At 39.5% G+C, this 18455-nt stretch overlaps 1 protein-coding gene across 2 annotated transcripts; it reads right to left on the reverse strand.

The window, feature by feature from the left end:
* Positions 1 to 1218: 1218 nt before the first annotated feature.
* On the reverse strand, positions 1219 to 18455 carry ncapg (non-SMC condensin I complex, subunit G). Of its 2 annotated transcripts, none has more exons than XM_042485213.2 (22): positions 18322 to 18455; positions 17866 to 17978; positions 16522 to 16764; positions 15873 to 16101; positions 15545 to 15690; positions 15307 to 15391; positions 14061 to 14253; positions 13830 to 13979; positions 11117 to 11257; positions 9239 to 9362; positions 8904 to 8993; positions 7953 to 8141; positions 7703 to 7813; positions 7104 to 7223; positions 6663 to 6899; positions 6068 to 6249; positions 5168 to 5333; positions 4694 to 4861; positions 2280 to 2403; positions 1963 to 2010; positions 1759 to 1828; positions 1219 to 1627 (listed from the first exon to the last, which is right to left on the reverse strand). In XM_042485213.2, the coding sequence occupies exons 2-22, from the start codon at positions 17971 to 17973 to the stop codon at positions 1501 to 1503; spliced, it is 3051 nt and encodes a 1016-aa protein (XP_042341147.1). In that variant the 5' UTR covers positions 17974 to 17978; positions 18322 to 18455; the 3' UTR covers positions 1219 to 1500. The 2 variants fall into 2 exon arrangements, with proteins under 2 accessions (XP_042341147.1, XP_087931533.1); XM_088075407.1 differs by having other exon boundaries at positions 17866 to 17973; positions 18322 to 18358.

The following is an 18455-nucleotide window of genomic DNA, read 5'->3' on the forward strand; positions in this document are numbered from 1 at the left end:
TCTCCTCATCTCCTCAACATCTCCTCAACATCTCCTCATCTCCTCAACATCTCCTCAACATCTCCTCATCTCCTCAACATCTCATCTCCGCGCCACATGTTCGCAACGTAGTTGTGAAGTCGTGAAGCACCTGGCGGGAGTTAGCCAGCTAGCTATACTGAGGTAGCTAAGCTAAAGAATCAAAAGCACGAGTAACGGTTCCTTAAGTGCACAGAAATGCCCTCAGAGCTGCTTGTTGAAGAACTCCGCTGCCACCAATGTAACCGAGCGTCCTACGTTCGCCTAACTGGATAACTATTAAAACAATAAAACGGGACGGAAGACGGTGAGACAGCTCCAACAGCACCTGCTACACTTTTATTTACCTTAACCCAAACTCCCACACCTGCACGAGCCCCGAAAAGATTGCATTTCTCCCATTACTTATTATTCCTGCCATAGGCCAACTCGAGAGGGACACAAAATAGGCCTCTAGCGCAGTCTGTTGCAACACAGTCTAAGGTAAAGTTAAATTACTAGCGACCGTTAATTTAGGCCTAATTAACAGTTTAACGCAACTGTGGAGCGGAGTGATACATGAGGAGTTAAAAGTCCGTTTGATGTTGTATTGTGTATCAGCACTCATGGAATGCCTCTCAACCAATCACATTGCTTGGTCATAACTAACTTATATAATACAGTGTTTCTTCCAAAGTAGCATTAAAAAAAAGTCTTTTAAAAAAGTCTTATGCTGTCCAAAATCCCAAAAAAAGTCATAGTTTATGTTTATAGTTTTCTACAATAGCTTGAAATCATCTTATAGTATGACATCCAAATGAGCATAAAAAGTCATAGTATAGGATGTCATCCAAAATAGCATAAAAAATATGAAGTAAACATATGTATTAATATCAATAATATTATTCATGTAGCTATCCACTATTGTACAAGAAATGACAACTTTACCTTAAATGAAGCAGTGCCCCTCATCTGAACAGTCACGGAGCCTGTTCTCTTGTCCCTCCTGTTTGGTTCATTTAACATTTATTAATGTTGAACGTGTCTTGTGTCCTCTTCACAACAAATTCGACACTGCACATCTTTGGGTCCCCAGCTATACATCTGCAAGTGTGAAGTCATTTGGATGAGAGGTTCTTGAGATATGTGGAGGACTAACACACTCGCTCACACACAGACAGAGATTCTTTTTCCAGACATAGATGAAGAGGACAAACTATATAAAATCATATTTCACTTTAATGATATACACGACAAATCTTGAAAGTGGGAAGCATGCAGAAATAGCAAAGAAAATACGACAACATATAAAGAGGTGATGCCATTGTTAGGGCTCTATGTCAGAGGTTTTGCAGTATTTACAGATGGTTTTTACTACAAAAGGGTGAGTAAATAGCTCCACATTACAAAAGTATTTGCAAATGGCATTAGACTGAAGTACTTGAACACCACTTAAAAAAATAACTCATTTCCATTGTTGCGTTTCTGTTCATAACCTGATTTCTATGACACATTGGCCTCCTGGTTGATAAGGGTGTTGAGGTCCAGCTTTGTCTTCTCGAGAGCTGCAGTCTTGGCCCTCCGTGAGGGACGCACCACAGAAACTGGCTCTGGAACATTTTCTCCATCACTGAGACCAACACAAAGAGCAGATGAATATGACAATGTGTCATGTGTACATCATCGGTGTACATACTGTCTTTCTACAGGGAAATCATCGTGTTTCTGTATGTGCTGCCAGAGTTAAGTGCCACCACTCACCTCTCCTCTGATGACTCTGCCCTCCTGCTCGGCTTTCTGCCCCCTTTGGCTGTGCACACTTTCCTCTGACCTGTGCACACAAACACTCGGGTTACCTCACACTGCTGACTCAACTCCTTGACTCAGGTAGACAAGAGGAGCTCTAAAAATATATGGCGCTATGAACAACTGCAGTTTCAGATGAGTATACAGAACCTGCGTTACCTCGTTTGGCTCTCTTGGCAGACTTTGATGGATCGTCTGTTGCGGCCTCTGCGGAAAGATGAAGACAGAAAATTCATATTTTTGCACTTCCTCTCTGCGCTGGCTGTATTCTCATGTTGACAGACACCAAATGGAATGTGGAGGCATTTTTAATCCATTTAGCAACGTTCCGGTAATATGACATAATCCTTTTACAAGAAGAGTTGTGACAAACGTGTGTGGGGTAAATCGAGTTAGACACAGGCAACATTTGTTACAGAGGCTCAGCAGGATGTCAGGTTCTTTTACGCAGGCTGTCAGTGTGTTTGCATGCGTACCATCTGCATTGACATCCAAAGGCTGCAGTGCGCTGGCGCTGAGGAGCTCCGCCTGTTCTCTTGAGTCCACTAGCTGATAAATCATTTTCTCCAGAGCACGGAGACAGACTCGATCCTTGACAACCTGAAGAGGAAAAGGACAGAAAGACAAGAAATTAAACATCAAGCGTTATCAAGAGGCAGATATATGGATACATGAAACAGTATGAGAGGCTAAGTGTTCCTAGCCAAACTAGTGACGTGGTTCTCGTGTTGGCAATGAATTCCATTCTGTCGGTCCAGACTGAAATATTGCACCAATGGTTAAATGGACAGACACGCAGTTTGAACAGACGCTCGTGAACCCGTCTTACTGACTGTGGAGATCCCCTGACTGTTCATTCAGCACCATCATGTGATAGTTACATCACATAGACAGAAAATTAGAAGGATTGCCATGAAATCCAGTTAACACATTCATGTCCCCCTCAGGAAGAATTGTAATAAATTTGGCAATCCAGCACCCTTAACAGATCTAAATTTTAATGTTTAATATTTTGGTTTATGATTCAGTACCTGCAAAACTAGTTATAATCACAACAGCCTTAACTGGTATTTGTTTTTGGTACTAATTAACATGCTACATGAATGGTTAACATAGTAAACATTAAACCTTCTTAAAGGAATACTTCAGCAAAATGAGCATTTCTTTATCATGCATTCACCACTTTACCTTGAATTTGTGAGGAAAACTTTTATTTCTTCCATGCCTCTACGGTGGACGGAAAATGCAAAAAAGTTGAACATTTTTCATGAATTGAAGTAATCAGGGTCCACATTTATCAACAGCAAAACCTTATCAAAACATCTATTTACAAACACTCACAATTCATGCATCCATCCATACATTAACTTTCATCTGCTTATCTGGGGCCAAGCCGCAGGGGCAGCAGACTAAGTACTCCACACTTCCCTCTCCCAGGCAACTCATGCAGTATACTCAAGTACTGAGCAAGCTAGAGGAAAAATGAGGCTTGGATTATACTGCATGAGTTGTAAGAGTTTGTAAAAGGATTATATAGTTTTGCTGTTAAATGCAGATCCTGATTACTTTAATTCATGAGGAATATTCACAGTTTTTTGGATTTTTCATTTTTTGTGGATGTGTGCAAGCAAAATTTTCTTCACAAATAATTCACACACATTAATACAGTACTTTTACATAATGTTAGAAAAAGTCGAATTATTATGTTAGTCCGACTAAAACTGGACCTTTAAAATACATGTAAACATGTTAGTCCAACTGAAATCAGACTATATCGAATTTCTCAAAATCTGACAAACACACCCAGATAATGTGATTGGAAGTCGAGCTATTCAGTCATGTTAACACCTCAGTCGGACTGTAACTGGACTAAGTGATCCTGGTCGCCACGCCGGCCTCCCTCGGCCTTTACAGATAGGGACTGTGCATTTTTTAAAAATATAAGCACTAAGGAGGGACTTTTTTTGGCTATGGTAAGGGGCACACAACTTGAAAAGGTAGTATTTTGTATTTATTCTAAATAAAAATGTTACACCCCAGCCACCGCCCTCCTCTGATAATTAAAGTACAGTCCCACAACACTGCCACAGAAGCTGAGCGATGTCCTGTTGTGGGCATGGCCACAACATATTTCAGCCACCTAAAAAAATAATCAATATCATTTTAAGTGTACACTATATTTGCTCCTCTTTACCTTCCACAACAGCTGATGGAGGCAGTGGTACAGCAGCAGCTCCACTGTTCAGTGGAGCACAATGGCTGTTTTTCTCAATGGAGTCTGGTGTTTTTGACATTATGGTTTCAAATCCCCGTCTGTAAGGGCTGTCTTACGGCAAGGTAAAGTGATGAAAATATTGTAAATATAGCGTAGGCTTCTCTTAAAATGATATTGATTTTTTAGGTGGCTCAAGAATAATAAATGAAGGCAGTTTGCTCTGTTTGATTATATGTATGTGATGCAGCGTTTTTCTACTTCAAAATTACTGTAAATAAACAGTTATGATTGTGATTCAGTCAATATCATAGACTGTATAATTAATATATGTCTATTAGCAACTAGCTGAAAAGAGGCATATCTCCACCTGCCGTGGAGGAGTTGGACATACTCCATCAATACATCAATAAAATAATTCTCCTCCAGGTGCTTGTAAACTGGCACAAGGACAGCAGTCCAATTAAATGGCCTAATCGAGCTATAACCATAGCTCGACTAAACTGTGCATGTAAACATACTGAGTGATACACAAATGGTCACTTTATAGGAAAAGTATTGGCCTGTTACCGGTGTCACTGTGATGCTGATGTTAGCATTTAACCAAAACATTTCTGTGCTCAGCCTCACAGATCTGCTAACATGGCTACAGACTTCAGTGCTGCTGTGTCTGTGTACCTGTACGAGCTGCTGCAGCAGTGTCTGCAGGTCTTTCCTGACCGTCTCGTCTCTGCTGAGCTCCAGGCTGCTTATAGTCTTGGCATAGAGGCGCACCTCAGGTGCTGTAGGGTCCTTCAGCATCTCCCCACACATACGCACCGCCAAGTAGTCATGGACACACACCTCCTGAAGACATATGTACACACTCAGTAAATTCAGTTGGTTTTCTGTTATCACATGAAACTGTGTAGAAACAGTTGACTAAAACAATTGTGAATTAAAGCTCTGCACGCTTGATCTTGAACTGAAGCATTCAAGGGAACAATTAGCAGACTTCATCTGTGCTGAAGTAATGAATGTGTATTTGAGCTTTTCATCATATTGCTTTCTACTCACACAGGGCCAATAAAAACACAAGAACTAATAAGGGTTAACACAGGTTGGTCACTGAGGACGTTGTGAGTTTACAGTAGCTCTGAGGATGTTTCTTACCTCTGTGTTTGCTGAGGGCTTGATAAGTGCGCTCGGACGGGTCAGCTCGACGAGCAGCTCAAGCACATTGTTAATATCCACCTCAGCAAGTGGAGAGGTGGCTGGAGCATTCATCAGAGTCCGAACAGTCGGCAGGAAACCCTCCTCCACCACCTCCTGGTGGGCCCTAAACATGCAAAGACACACTCCATGTCATTTAACATGACAAATAATTCACCAAGGCAATTACTGTAAAATTTCAATTAATAGCTATTATTTGCTTAAATCATTGAAATCAACAGGGGACTTTTGGGACAAGCATCAATATAGAACTAACGTTTAATTCCTTTCACACAAAACTGCTGCTTCCCAAAGATGGGAATTTTTTTTTTCAAAAACATGGGAAGAAGGTAATGAGCAACAAAAGAAGAAATGACCCAGAAGTCAGCAAGAAATCTGTGACAAGTACAAAACAAATACCTGAAAAAAATTGCCAAAAAAGCCTTCAAAACAGAGAAAGTGAAAAAAAAAAAACCCAAAACAAACACGAACAGAGAAATTAATTTAAAAAAACAAAAAAACAAAAAACCTTTAAAAATTATAATAATTCTGTAAAATAATTTGAAATATATAAATATAGTTCACTGGACATTTTCCTTCATCCACAGAACTTGTACTGAAAAAATAAGTGTATGTATGTATGTATGTATGTATGTACTGCATGGAAACCAGACCAGGCCTCTAATTGAGACAGGCCTTTGTCAAAATGTGTTGCCACACCGGGCTTGCACTTCTATTTGGAGTTTTACGGTAATCATACTAATGATAGGAGGATGGGGAAAACACTAGAATAACTTCAATTAAACACAGCTTAATGTTTGCTTTTGTGTGTGTGTGTGTGTGTGTGTGTGCGTGTGTGACCTGCTCTCGCGGGCGTAGAGCTGGAAGAAGACGCCGAGGCAGTGCCGCAGTCTGGTGTCATCCTCAGTGACAGGATTGTACCACAGTAACACCAGACGGGAGAGCATCTTGGCACTGGAGATACGGCCGGTGTACATAAGTTTGGCCAGGCCCTCTGCTGCCTCTGTGCGCAGGTCAGACACCTCAAAACAAACAGATAATTCACTAAGAATGTCTCAAAGAAAACTTGACACATGCTTCTATCTGTTGAGTAAATAGTTTACAGGGTTCCTGCTGCTTAAGGTAAGTTTTCAAAACTTGAAAAACGATTATTTTATTTTGCCCGAATTTTTATTATGACATCAAATATGACTTCAGAAAAGAAAAAGTTAGATTATCTACGTCAAACGTCAAATGTTGACAAAAACAACTTTTAGAGAGAAACACAAGGACAACATATTACATATTGAACATATTATATTATCATAAAAGTGGATTCCCATCATGACGAGTTTAAGAAAAATAATTTATTAAATTATCACACAAAAAAATTTTATCAATAAATTCAATGCATTTAAAGACTTTTTAAGGATCCCTGTTTTACCCTCAACCTCACCTCACTGTCCAGGAACTCTGAGAGCATCACCAGGATACTCTGTGCGGTGTCCTCTGGTACGTCCCCCTTCTCCTCGGCCGCTGGTGCGTCCTCCTCCTGTCCATCTGCTGACTGGGAGTTTGGGGCCGTCTGAGTGGCAGCTGTGTCAGAGAGCAGCTGGAAGCCAAACAGCAGCAGCAGGTCGATGATGGCCCGCAGAGCGCTGATACGGATCTTTACCTCATCCAGTTGGGCAATCTGAAAACACACAGACACAATTTTAGTACTGGTAGTACGTGATTCAGGTTTGGGTCAGTAATCAAAACGATAAAGATATATTTTTCCACTTCGCTTCAGAAGTTTCTAGTCATGCACAGGCAGATACCACCCGTGGATTAAATGTGACTTTTTTTTGCTATTTAGGTTAACTGACTGTTTAACATGTATCATATATAACATTACCTGCAGCAGGAGGACCATGTGGGTTTTGGCCAGCTCCTTGCTGTGCAGAGTGCAGGTTCCCAGACACACCACGGCCATGTTACGGACAGCAGGGTGAGCATTTGCAATACTGGGCAGGACCTGACATAGGAAACAGAGACATCAAAACAACTTTCACTGACTGAACTTAACCTCCACAAATGTTTGCTAACATGAGATGATATAAACAAACATGTAGAAAATAATCACAGATAGATAGACAGGTAGATTGATTTCAAATGAAAGAAGTTTATATTAAAGGTTGTTTCATACATTTGTATCACTTATTCAAAGGTAGTTTAATAAAGGGCTGAATGAACGTAAAACAGCTGAGTTATTATTTTTTAATAATTTATCATTTTTTAAAATCCCCCCCTTTTTTTTTATGAGGGGGGGTTCCATAGCAACAGACATACACACTGCATTCACTGGCACTAAAGGAGTGACTAAAAAAAGTCCATAGCAGGCCGTACATGCTAATCAACACTATAGCAGCTATCTTGGTTCTGATACTCCGGTGATCTTCTCATTTACAGTAACATTAGAGAAAATATGATGATGTGTAAAGATTGGATTTATACCAGTGAGGACATTAGGGCGCTGATGGTTGGACCAATTCGTGTCTTGATGCTCATCTGCTTCAGCAGCTCTGCACACATTGTTAGACACCGCAGAAGAGTCTCTGGGTCATTCTGAAAAAACAACAAAAAAACCCAGAGAAAACCAAAAGGTGTTAAAACCTTTCCTTGCTTTTTTTGTCCAGCGGGAAACCCCTGGAACATTAATAACATGTAAAGAAACAGAGGTGGTGCTTCCTGTGTGGTTATGTACCTTCTCAGTGCGGGTCTCCTTGTCGGCCGGCTGGCTGCTCTCTGCAATCTCCTGGATGATCTGGTTCCTGCGGTTCTCGAACTCGATGATGGAGTCCTTTAGCTCTGCAGCACGGCTGAAGTCCTGGGCAGTGATGCAGTCCTCCAGGGTTTGTTTAGCCTCCAAGATGCGCACCTTCACCTCTGCAAGCTGAAGGGGAGGAGGTGGGGACGTAAACGGAAGAGGGGAGAGTTACTCCTTTACTGCAATACACTCAAGAGGATTCTCGATGGTTGAGACGGGCAACTGCACCTCGATTTACAAGAAAAACAACAACACCTGAGGCTCTGGGCCAGGAGACAAGCCTCTCGAGGCTGCTTTGCCTTTACTGACTGAAAAAAGGGGAGATAAGGAAAGAACGCAGGTGCACAGAAGGGATGAAAGTTAAACACCTGGGCCAGGATTGACTTCCCTGCAGCTGTTTGGCCTTTGGATATTACATAGTTGCTGAAAGATGGAGAGGTGAGATATTGACAAAGTTGTGAGCAATCTCTGTGTACCTGTTTGTGTTTCTAGGTAACCAATGACTTTTACTGAGGTTAAAACAGGAATAAAAAAGATATAAAAAGGAGAAACACCTGAACCTGAATACCAGGCAAAGATGTGCACCTTCCACCTCACTTTAAAAAGGTTTAATAAGAGAGCTTGCTGGTTATCTCCATTTTAGAATATGTTCAATCATATATCATATGTTTACATGACAAATAATTGCTATCATAATCAAAAATAACCTGAATATCTTTTTGTAGCAATCAATCATTATGTGTCTTTTCATTAATTTGATCTTTTTTTACCAAAAACAAATTAGCAGTGTGCCAGTATGTGTTGTTTTTATCCCTCCCAAAAAAACAGCGGGGTATTTGGAAGGGATAACAGAATCTAATTGCTTTCAGTTGGCAGAGTGTTGCCCACCTGGACCTGCTGCCGGCGGCTCATGTTCTCATCCACTGGCTGACTGGCCTCGGTGATAGGCTCCCTCACATCGGAGATGATTTCTGCCACCTGTGTGACACAAAGCCAGCTCATTCAGGCATCAATCTCAGCGGTAATGATACGGCCACAGAATGGAAAATCGGCTCAAGTTTTTGACACATCAAACAAAAGACCTTTTGTAGCAGAATTTAATTCATACAAACCAGCAGCACAACAAGCCCTTGCGTGTTGGAAAAAAAAGCAGTGAGGATTCAATAAACACTTGAATTTTCACAAGTGAAGATGTGAAGATTCAAGTGTAAAATGTAACTCACAGTCTGTATGCGTCTGTGGTCATCAGGAATGAGGGTGAGTAGTTTCTCAGTGAGAAGTGAGATGAGGGAGGAGGGAGTCTGTGGGAGAGCTAACATCTCCTGCAGGACAGCCAACACACGCTTCCTACACAAACATGAAACATAACAAGTCTATAAACAAGCTGATGATAATCAAGCAGAAACCTCCAGGACTGAAAAATGGAGCCAAAGTTTAACTGCCAAAAACTACAGTTCCAAGAATAGCCACTTGAGGCTGGCTTCAAGAGTGAATCAATCCCTATAGACCCCCATGTTAAAACTTTACAGCAGAAATAAACATGTTTACAGCCTGCTACAAAAAAGCTTTTGTTTTCTATAACTGCTTTCAAAAATCATAACAATTGTACAATGTAACTCACTCAGCCATCTGCTTTTTATAAATTGCAACTTGTGTGCGTGTCCCTTTTTAATCATTCTGTGCCCCATCTCTAGGCAAAACTCATCATGAGTTATTTTTATCCCTCAACAGCAGTTTGAGTCGTGGTGTGGCTAACTGATCAGTTGATCAGGTCAGAGCTGATGAAACTGATGGATGAGAAGAGAAGCACAGTGCAGAGTGAGCAAATGCAAACTTTTAGACTCAGCACAATGAATGGTTAATTTTCCCTTTCACTGTGCCTGGTATTGTGCTCCTCACTCAGTGACCACCACAGTCTGTGGTGACAGACAGGCAGTACACTCGGTGCTTTAAGAATGTGGAGCAATGAATAACCCAGGGTTCCTGCAGCTTAAGGCAAGGTAGATTTAAGACTTTTTAAGACTTTTTTTAATGACACTCGGAATTAGTTTAAGACGAATTTTCTAATAACCAAAATTAAAGGACATGACTTTTTCGTCCAGTGAAAACATTAGATTATCTACGTCAAATGCTGAAAAAAACCCAACCCTTTTTAGGGAGAAACACATGAAAGACAATGAAGTTACATGATTACATTATCATAAAAGTATGTATTTGGTTTACCAACAGAAGTGGGTAGTATCTGGCACTTCTGGCCAATTTACCTTGCAGTTTTGTGTATTTCACTCTGCATGTGAGATTCTACAGCTTGAATTTCCACCATGACAAGTTTCAGAAGAGGAATTTGTTAAAGTATTTAACCAAAATATATATATGTCACAAGATATTTTGAAATATCACTACACAACATCAGAAAAAAACTATTCATAAAGTCCTACTTCCCATGGCCGATTATTTTTAAGACTTTTGAAAGATTAATTTAAGTCAATTTAACACCAATTAAGGCCTTATATGTTAGATTAATGAATTCAATGTTTTTAAGACTTCTTAGGGATCCGCTGAAACCCTGGAATAACCACATGGTACATATATTTCAATAGCCCTAGAAAATCTATTTGTGCCAGGAGATGTTTTAATTGTGGCGGCCCACCACAAATAAATGAATGTGTTAGAAGCCCCATATTGCAATTGCAATAGGACTTGTGATTTTGGTCAAAATGGTAATTTTTGCATTACATTTTCAATTAAAAAAAATGAAAATAAAGATTGGATTTTTGCTGTTGTCTGTGACAAAAAAGCACGCTGTTATGACTTGAATATGATGTGTAGGCCGAGGGCTCTCTGTAACCCCAAAATGCAAAGTGTGTATAGGTATAGTAAAGGTGTCTTGTAAAACATTACCTTTATCAAAAAACTGCAGCTCATGCAATCTGTTTTTTTGCAATTTTGATCATATTTTGATTAACTGTGCCGCCCATTATCCCTCTGTCTCTCAATACTTTTCTTCCCAGCTGAGATAGAAATTTGTTTTGTTACTGTATCCTTCCTTCCTGCACAGTCTGTTCCTCATTTTTCAAACATAACTCTGTTCACCATCTTACCTGCCGCCTTCCTCATTGGTGTCCAGACATCCGATGAGATGGATGAGCTGTTGGGAGATGAACTCCTTGGTCATGACGAGCTCCAGCTGGTTAAAGTCAGCCCGCTGCTCCTCTGACAGCAAAGGCACTGCCTTAAGATATCTGCAACAGTTAAAATCATAACACTCAGAGCTCAGTCTAATTAGCTGATGCTGCCCTTGGGTACCAGAATCACAGTGGTCCAACATTATAAATAACTAATTTTAAATACAAAAGTGCAACACTGTAGGTAGCTAAACACCGCACCAGCACTACCTACAAGCCACAGCTACACAGACATATCAGCTATCAGCCCAGTGTGTTTTATGAGCAGATGAAAGTTAAGCGTGCCACTCAGTTACAGCAAATTTAATTAAGGAGCATTTCACACTGCAGCATCACACACATTAGGCAGCTGATGAAACAGCAGAATACTTCAACACTGGTGCATAGAAAAGTCCTGCAGTTTAAAAGCAGAAATGAGTGCGGAAGGCATTCTGTGATTTTTGCTAAAGGCCATATTTTGAGGTCACTATAAGATAAGAAGAAACAGAGCATATTCAAGGTGTAGTGTGTGAAGTAAAGTTAACTTGATGGTGAAAAAAAAAGGTTTTTAATCTCAATCACAATGACCAGTCTCTGGATCAATGCTGTAATCCAGCCATCAAAAGCAAAACTATTTCTGTTAGAATAAAACATTACATGTTTCAAAAGATACTACAAGTTCTCAAGTGTTAGTAAAATGAGCAGTCTAGTATTTTTAATGTGATGGCCTGTAGCCACATTTCAAAGCAGTCGCAGTACATGATGTGTTTGTTCCCTGAGGCGTGTTAATTTGATCACAGCTGTTTTTGAAGTATCCAGCTTTGATCATATGAATTTAAAAAGACTTACAAGAGCATCGACAGAAATTGCTATGTGTTTTTTTCTGTGTGAGACTGTTTTACATTTCATTTCTGCACTTTAAAATAACTAGTGAGGTTAAGTTGAACAAAAGCACAGAGTTAGCCACACAGTTACATACAGATAGCGTTCCTCTGAGAACACCGGACCTGCACTCAGATACCTGAGTAACAACATGAGCATTATGGCAGTTGTGTTTTCTCTTCAGAGCATCACTAACTAACCATTTTTTTCTTGCTGTGATGATTAAAAGATCCCTTCCTTAACTGCTTTCAGTTTAAGTGATGTGGGACACAATCCACAGTACTCATTCTGAGCAAAAATATATTCAAAGCTTGTATCTGGCGATTACATGAGATTACAGCAGAGTGAGTTAGACAAATCAAAGTATTTATCTTCCAAATTTGCGGCCTCTTTAGTAGAGAACTCCCATTTTAAGGTTTTCCCCATACTGTGTTGCCATTCTCAGCTGCAGTGGAGGGACTGGAACAAAAAAAGGGAATTTGGTACAAAAAGACAGCCAGAGTTCCTACACATTTTTTATTTCTGAATTCCACACATTTCTGTAGATTTTCCAGACTGTATTTGACATCTGAGTGCAAATGACCAGTCCTCAGAAAACTTGTATTTAGCAACTGTGGCCATTCAGTCCAAAGCCTGACTGGTGACATTTCACTGTCAAACATATCTACCTAACGGGGAAGTAAAGTAACCAGCGCTGCCTATACTTGTATCATTTTCCTTTCACATACTGAATATATAATATTATATTATTGCTCCTTTAGTCTCTTTTAAAATGAGGTTAAAAGGTTAACTCAATCAGCTTTCACATCTGTGCAGCTTTGTTTTTGTCCATGGAAATGGTGATAAAGGTAGTTTTTCCTTTCTGAGAACTACATCCCTGCAGAACTCGGTTTGGACAAGCTGAATATTTGGTTATTTGTGATGCTTTGTAAAAATGCCATTCAATGACATTGCTGCATTTTCTTTCAATCTAATGTATTATTCTGGATTTATAAGGCAGCTGGGACAGAGCTGTGATGTACGGGCGTCAGCTCTGTTTAGGAATGTTATTCAGTCACGCACCATACTTCTTTCCACAGCAAAAAAACTGATTGTACAATAAATTTTTTTAGAAATAAATCAATTTACATTTGAAAACACAATAGGGACTACTAACAATTGTTTTAATTATCAATTAATCTGCCTATTGATTGATTGCTTTGTCAATAAATTGTTGAAATATGCCATTATTTCGCAGAGCCCACAGTGATGTATTAAATGGTACATTTTATACGACCAACAGCCCAAAAAACAAACGTTTTCAGTTTATCATCATGTACAACAAAGAAAAGCATCAAAAACATTTTTCCATAGTGTAATTTCTTTTTTTCTATACTTATCCAGACCTGAAAACTGCTAAAATTATATTCCATATTTGTTCATACAGCAACCCTAAAACACGAACTCTGAAAGATAACTTTTTGATTTGTTTAAGTCAGTCTGCTGAAGAAATGTATTAAAATGTGGGTAAAGTTCTGAATGTGTTTTTTGCATGATAGAGGGACTGGATTGTTATCCAAGGATTCTAACAAAGCAGCATTAGAAAGGGATCTCAGTATTAAAGAAAAACCTGTTTCAGTGTTCATATGGGCACCTGATTCTTGCTTTAAGACATACATCAAAACTATAAACCCCTCATTTAACTACAAGAATAAATCAATCTATAGAGACTGTTGAAACTAATCTGAATTAAGAATAAAGAAAACCCAAAATGTAATCTGTCTCTCACCCGTAGAGGTAGTCGGCGTAAGTGGCAGGGTCTGGTAGCACTTGATCCAGCATTTCTTCACCATCGTCTCCTTTAGCCTTGATGAACTCACACAGAGCTCTCCAGTAGAGCACATTCTCACAGGACAGAGAGTCCACTGCGATCAGCTTCCTGTTGAAAACACACGTAATCTCTAAACGTGGACATTTCATTAATAACGTGATGATATGTAAGAGCAAGACTGCAGTGTACCTGTTGTCGAGCTGCACTCTGTTCTGCAGCAGATCTTCAGTAGGTGTGCCTCTGAAAATGGCTTTCAGTGTGTCCAGAGCTGTTTGAGCACAATTCTCTACATCCAGCCTGTGGAGCAGCTCGATGACATTACCGTCCAGCCGAAGCATCCAGGCCGGCAGCAGGCGAGAACACACCACCTCCCTCACCGCTTCTGCAACACACACACAGCATATCAGATATAGTAAATGGGCACAATGGAATTTAGAGCCAAAACAATCTGTTGATCAAAAGAAAATGAATCAAAAGTTAAAAGTCGTTTCAGCCAGCAATAAATGACATTTTTTCATGTTTCTAATTACTGGTTTCAGCAACTCCACTGTGAGAGTGCACTTTTCTCTGCTATATAGCTTTATAAAATAAAAACTGCTGGTGGGATAAAATAAAACATTTTAAGATGTCACCTTAGGCTCAGAAAATTGTTCGGGGCATTTTTTTTTTTTTTTAATTGTCACTTCATGGACAAAACCTTTCAGTGCTGCACAGGTGACTTTTTTATGTGTCAGTCAGAAAAGTAAACATCGCCTTGGTCTCTTGACAAAAAGCCAAAGGTATCTGATTTTATTGGATTTTTGCAGAAAATAAGATGCAGCACAAGTAAAGTAAGTAAGTAGTATGGAGTATTACCATTTGCGAAGATAATCTTCATAAATGAAAACTACTTTTATGATTTTTTAGGCATAAATGCAATCGCCAAAAGTAAAAACCTAATGTTAGGCTATAAACGAACTACTTCACAGTTGCCTGACTTCATCGTCACCACCACAGTAAGACTGTAAAGCTGTGTTCGTGGGATAAAGTTCTGTAGTCTCATTCAGCCACTTGTTAGCAATTGCCTTTTTTAAAACACTTAAAAGTTCAGTATTCACTATCGGGGTATTTACTGACATACTTCATGTTGCAGAACAAAGCCTGAAAATATCTTTAGTTTGTGTTAACCACAGATCTTATTTCAGGCATCTAACCAAAAACTCATTTTAAAAAAAGCATTGACTTCAAAGCGTGGGATCTGGGAGTGCAAAAACAAATAAATTAAATAAAATAATTTCTGAGTTTTAGGACTCACTCCTCTAACACCTTTTTAATCAAGACTGCTGAACAGATGAACTGATAATAGTTGCAGCCTTAATAGATTTGTTTTGCTCACTGCAAGTGCTTGATTGAAAAAAAATGGAATGTTACACACACAAACACACACAAAGATTACCTGAGGTGTCATGCAGACCCTGCTGCAGTAGAGTAACTCTCTGTGCGATGGTCAAAGCTTTAATGTGAACTTTGTCAGCCAGAACCTTAAAATAGAAAACAGAGATAGAGGTTAAACCCCTTAGTTGACAACATTCAGTCAGCTCAGGCAACAACTTTACTAGGTTATTAGCTGCTGAGCTACTTTGCATATGTGTGCATAAATGTATACCAGATCATTTGACTGTACTTGTGGTTACCTGATAGGCTAGCTTGCGGACGTTCTCTTTGATGTCCCGGGTGCGTTTGAGTACTTTGGGGAGGGTGCGTGGGGACATCACAATGCAGGAAAGAACAGCCCGTCTCACCTCAGCATTGGTGTCATTTTCCAGAATCAACATGTAGGCTGAACAGTGGACAGAAATAAAGAATTAGAGATTTGGAGGGCTAATGAAAAAGACAGACATATATTAATTCACAAAACAAAAGTAATAACAAACATATTCTTAGAAAAATAAAAGCAAAGCACTGTTGCAAAATGTTGTACAATAACAAAGGGGAAAAAAAGTCAGGGAAAAACAAACAAACCGTTGATGGTCGGACAGTCGGGTTCCTTTGGTTGTTGTAGGCGCGCCATAGCCAAAGCAGCCTGAATCCTCACATTGGGGAACTTGTCAGTGACACGCACCAGCATGGCTTGGTGGATGCGATCAAAGAGGTCATCGTCGATCTGGGCGTTCTCCGCCATGCTGCCCAACAACTTGTTGATCAGCTGGCACACACGGAAACGTACCGCATGGCTACTGGCTTTATGAGACTGAGAGGAACGGAGAGCAGAGAATGCAGCAGTCCAGACAGTTTGAGGGAAGATGTGGAAGTAAGAGGAGGGAGACAGGTGGACAATGCAGGAAGAAGAGTGACCATGAATAAAAGGAAAGAGGATAGGCAGGAGAGAGAAAAGGGTGTTGCATACCAGAGGACAGTGTAGGAGTGAGACACAGATGGAGACCAACAGGGAGAGAGGAGACAGATGGCATGGGACAAAATCAGATTAGGTTGCAGCAGACACATCAAGCACACCAGGACTTCTCTGTACAGACAACGTTCACAAAAAAGTCAGCAAGTTTTTTTTTTTCATCAATGTATCAGTATCAGGATAAAATTTCTTTAAAAACTTTGCTACAAATGATAAACATTTATCCATCACAAAATTGACCTTTGTAGTCAATGTTTTTACCTCCAACAGGAAGTTGAAGATGAAACTCAGAAATGGATGATCATCCTCAGCATCATCTTCTTCCTCTTCCTCCTCATCCCTCTGCTGCTCCTCCTCCTCTGCTTTGGGTGGAGACTGGAAACTTGTTGCAAACCTCCCAACAAAGTCGATGACATTTTCAACTGTAGGTTCACGCTTGTAGACAATCATGGCATACTTCAGGTAGTGGACAAACTCCTCATGAAACAGTGTCTTGTCCTCAAGCTGGTTGAGCAGATGTAGGATGTCATCAGTAACAGGTGAAAGGGGATGCAAACCAGGAGAAAAAATAGTTTAGGTTAAAAAATATGGTGGAAACGTAACTGTGATTAGATTTTTTTCATATTTAATCACTGTAGAATAGATAACAATCCAGGCCTCTCAGATCATCTGACACAGGTTTGCTTACTCCAGACCTCTACAAAAGTTGTGCTTCAACTTTAATAATTTTAAATTGTAGATAAAAGCTTTTCTGTTTGCCACTTTCCTTTATTAACTTATATCAGGAAGTAATCGACACAGGCCACACAATGCAGTATTATCACAATACTTAAGTCACAACCCAATAACAACACTCACTATACAATATTATTGTAATTTTACACATTTTGCAATATGCAGAATATTGCTATAATATTGCATTTCTTAACTATTTCAGCTGCTCAAATGTCCCCAAAGGAAAACTTGGTCAAAATCTGTTTTATCTATTAAGATAGAGTATTCATTTTAATTTAATAATTTTGAATGCAGCAAAAATGTGTCAAGTGGACTGAATGATCCATTGATTTTATTTTTATTGTAGAAAACCAAAAATTGAATTTGTATTTTAATCATTTATGATAAAAAAAATCTATACTTGGCATCCCTGTATTAAAACAATATTGCCATGCAAAATGTCATGATACTATGCGGTATCAAGTTTTCCCCTACCCCTGATTTTGAGGGCTATTTATTAAAATCTCTCCTTTCAGTACAGCTGCACAGTATTTCTTATTCTTCAGTTTTATTCGATTTTTTTCATTTAAAAAAATAAAATAAACTGTCTTTTCATATGACCATGTGCTTTTAAAAAACAGTGCAGAACTCTGAATTGCCCTTTTTAGAGATGCTCTAAAAATAATTTTCCACTTTGAAAATAACTGTAAATTCAGTGAATTCATCATAACAAACCCTCTCGCAGAACGAAGGTTGTTTTCCACAATACATACATATCCATGCAGACACTGATTTTAACAGTGTTTAAGCGGTATAAATTATCTAACTGTAAACTTCATAAACACTGTACATAAGGCAACTTATATTATATTTTCACATATCGCCACTTACCTTGTTGTAGCGGCTGTTGAGGCTCGCAACCAGCTTAGCTTTGTTATTGTGGCCCTTCTGAGCGCGCTGAAACGCCTCCTTAATGTCTATTTCACTGTCTGCAGTCATCTTTCCTTCAGCAGAAAACAAAATTAAGAGACAGAATCGGTTAAAGAGCCGTATAAGCTTTCCTGTCTGTAGCTTTCACCTCCCGTTACGTTTTGATTAAATGCTAACGGCAGCAGCTTGGTTGTCCCGAGAGCCTCATTAGCTAACGTTAAAAGCTGAAAGCCCCACCTCGACCCAACTCCCACAGAAGGACAAGCAAGAAAACAACGTAACCTAGCTACGTCGTAAGGGGAAAAAAAGTTCCCTAGAGACACTTTACATCATATTTTATCGAAAAAGCAAAGCAGACATTTTATTATACAGAATAATTATTGGGTTTAGAAAGTATTTATGGGTTTAGAAAAGTACCTTTTCTTCCGTTTTCTTCACACAACACTGCCGCCTGTTTTCAAATTCAACTGTCGTGTGCTGTCGCGAGAACTGAGATGTGTTTACCACGTGACGACGTACCCATGCGTTATAGAATTTTGCCCTCAGTTTAG

The sequence above is a fragment of the Plectropomus leopardus genome, chromosome 3, assembly GCF_026936395.1.
Source record: "Plectropomus leopardus strain MGB_pleo_1.0 chromosome 3, ASM2693639v1, whole genome shotgun sequence".
Lineage (NCBI taxonomy): Eukaryota > Metazoa > Chordata > Actinopteri > Perciformes > Serranidae > Plectropomus > Plectropomus leopardus.

Coding starts and splice junctions, on each gene's coding strand:
- ncapg (XM_042485213.2), bottom strand. CDS start 17,973: ATGACTGCAGACAGTGAAATAGACATTAAGGAGGCGTTTCAGCGCGCT. Junction 4,862..5,167: donor AGCCCTCAGCAAACACAGAG/GTAAGAAACATC, acceptor ATATGTCTTCAG/GAGGTGTGTGTCCATGACTA. Junction 2,404..4,693: donor TGCTGCAGCAGCTCGTACAG/GTACACAGACAC, acceptor TTTCCTCTTCAG/GTTGTCAAGGATCGAGTCTG.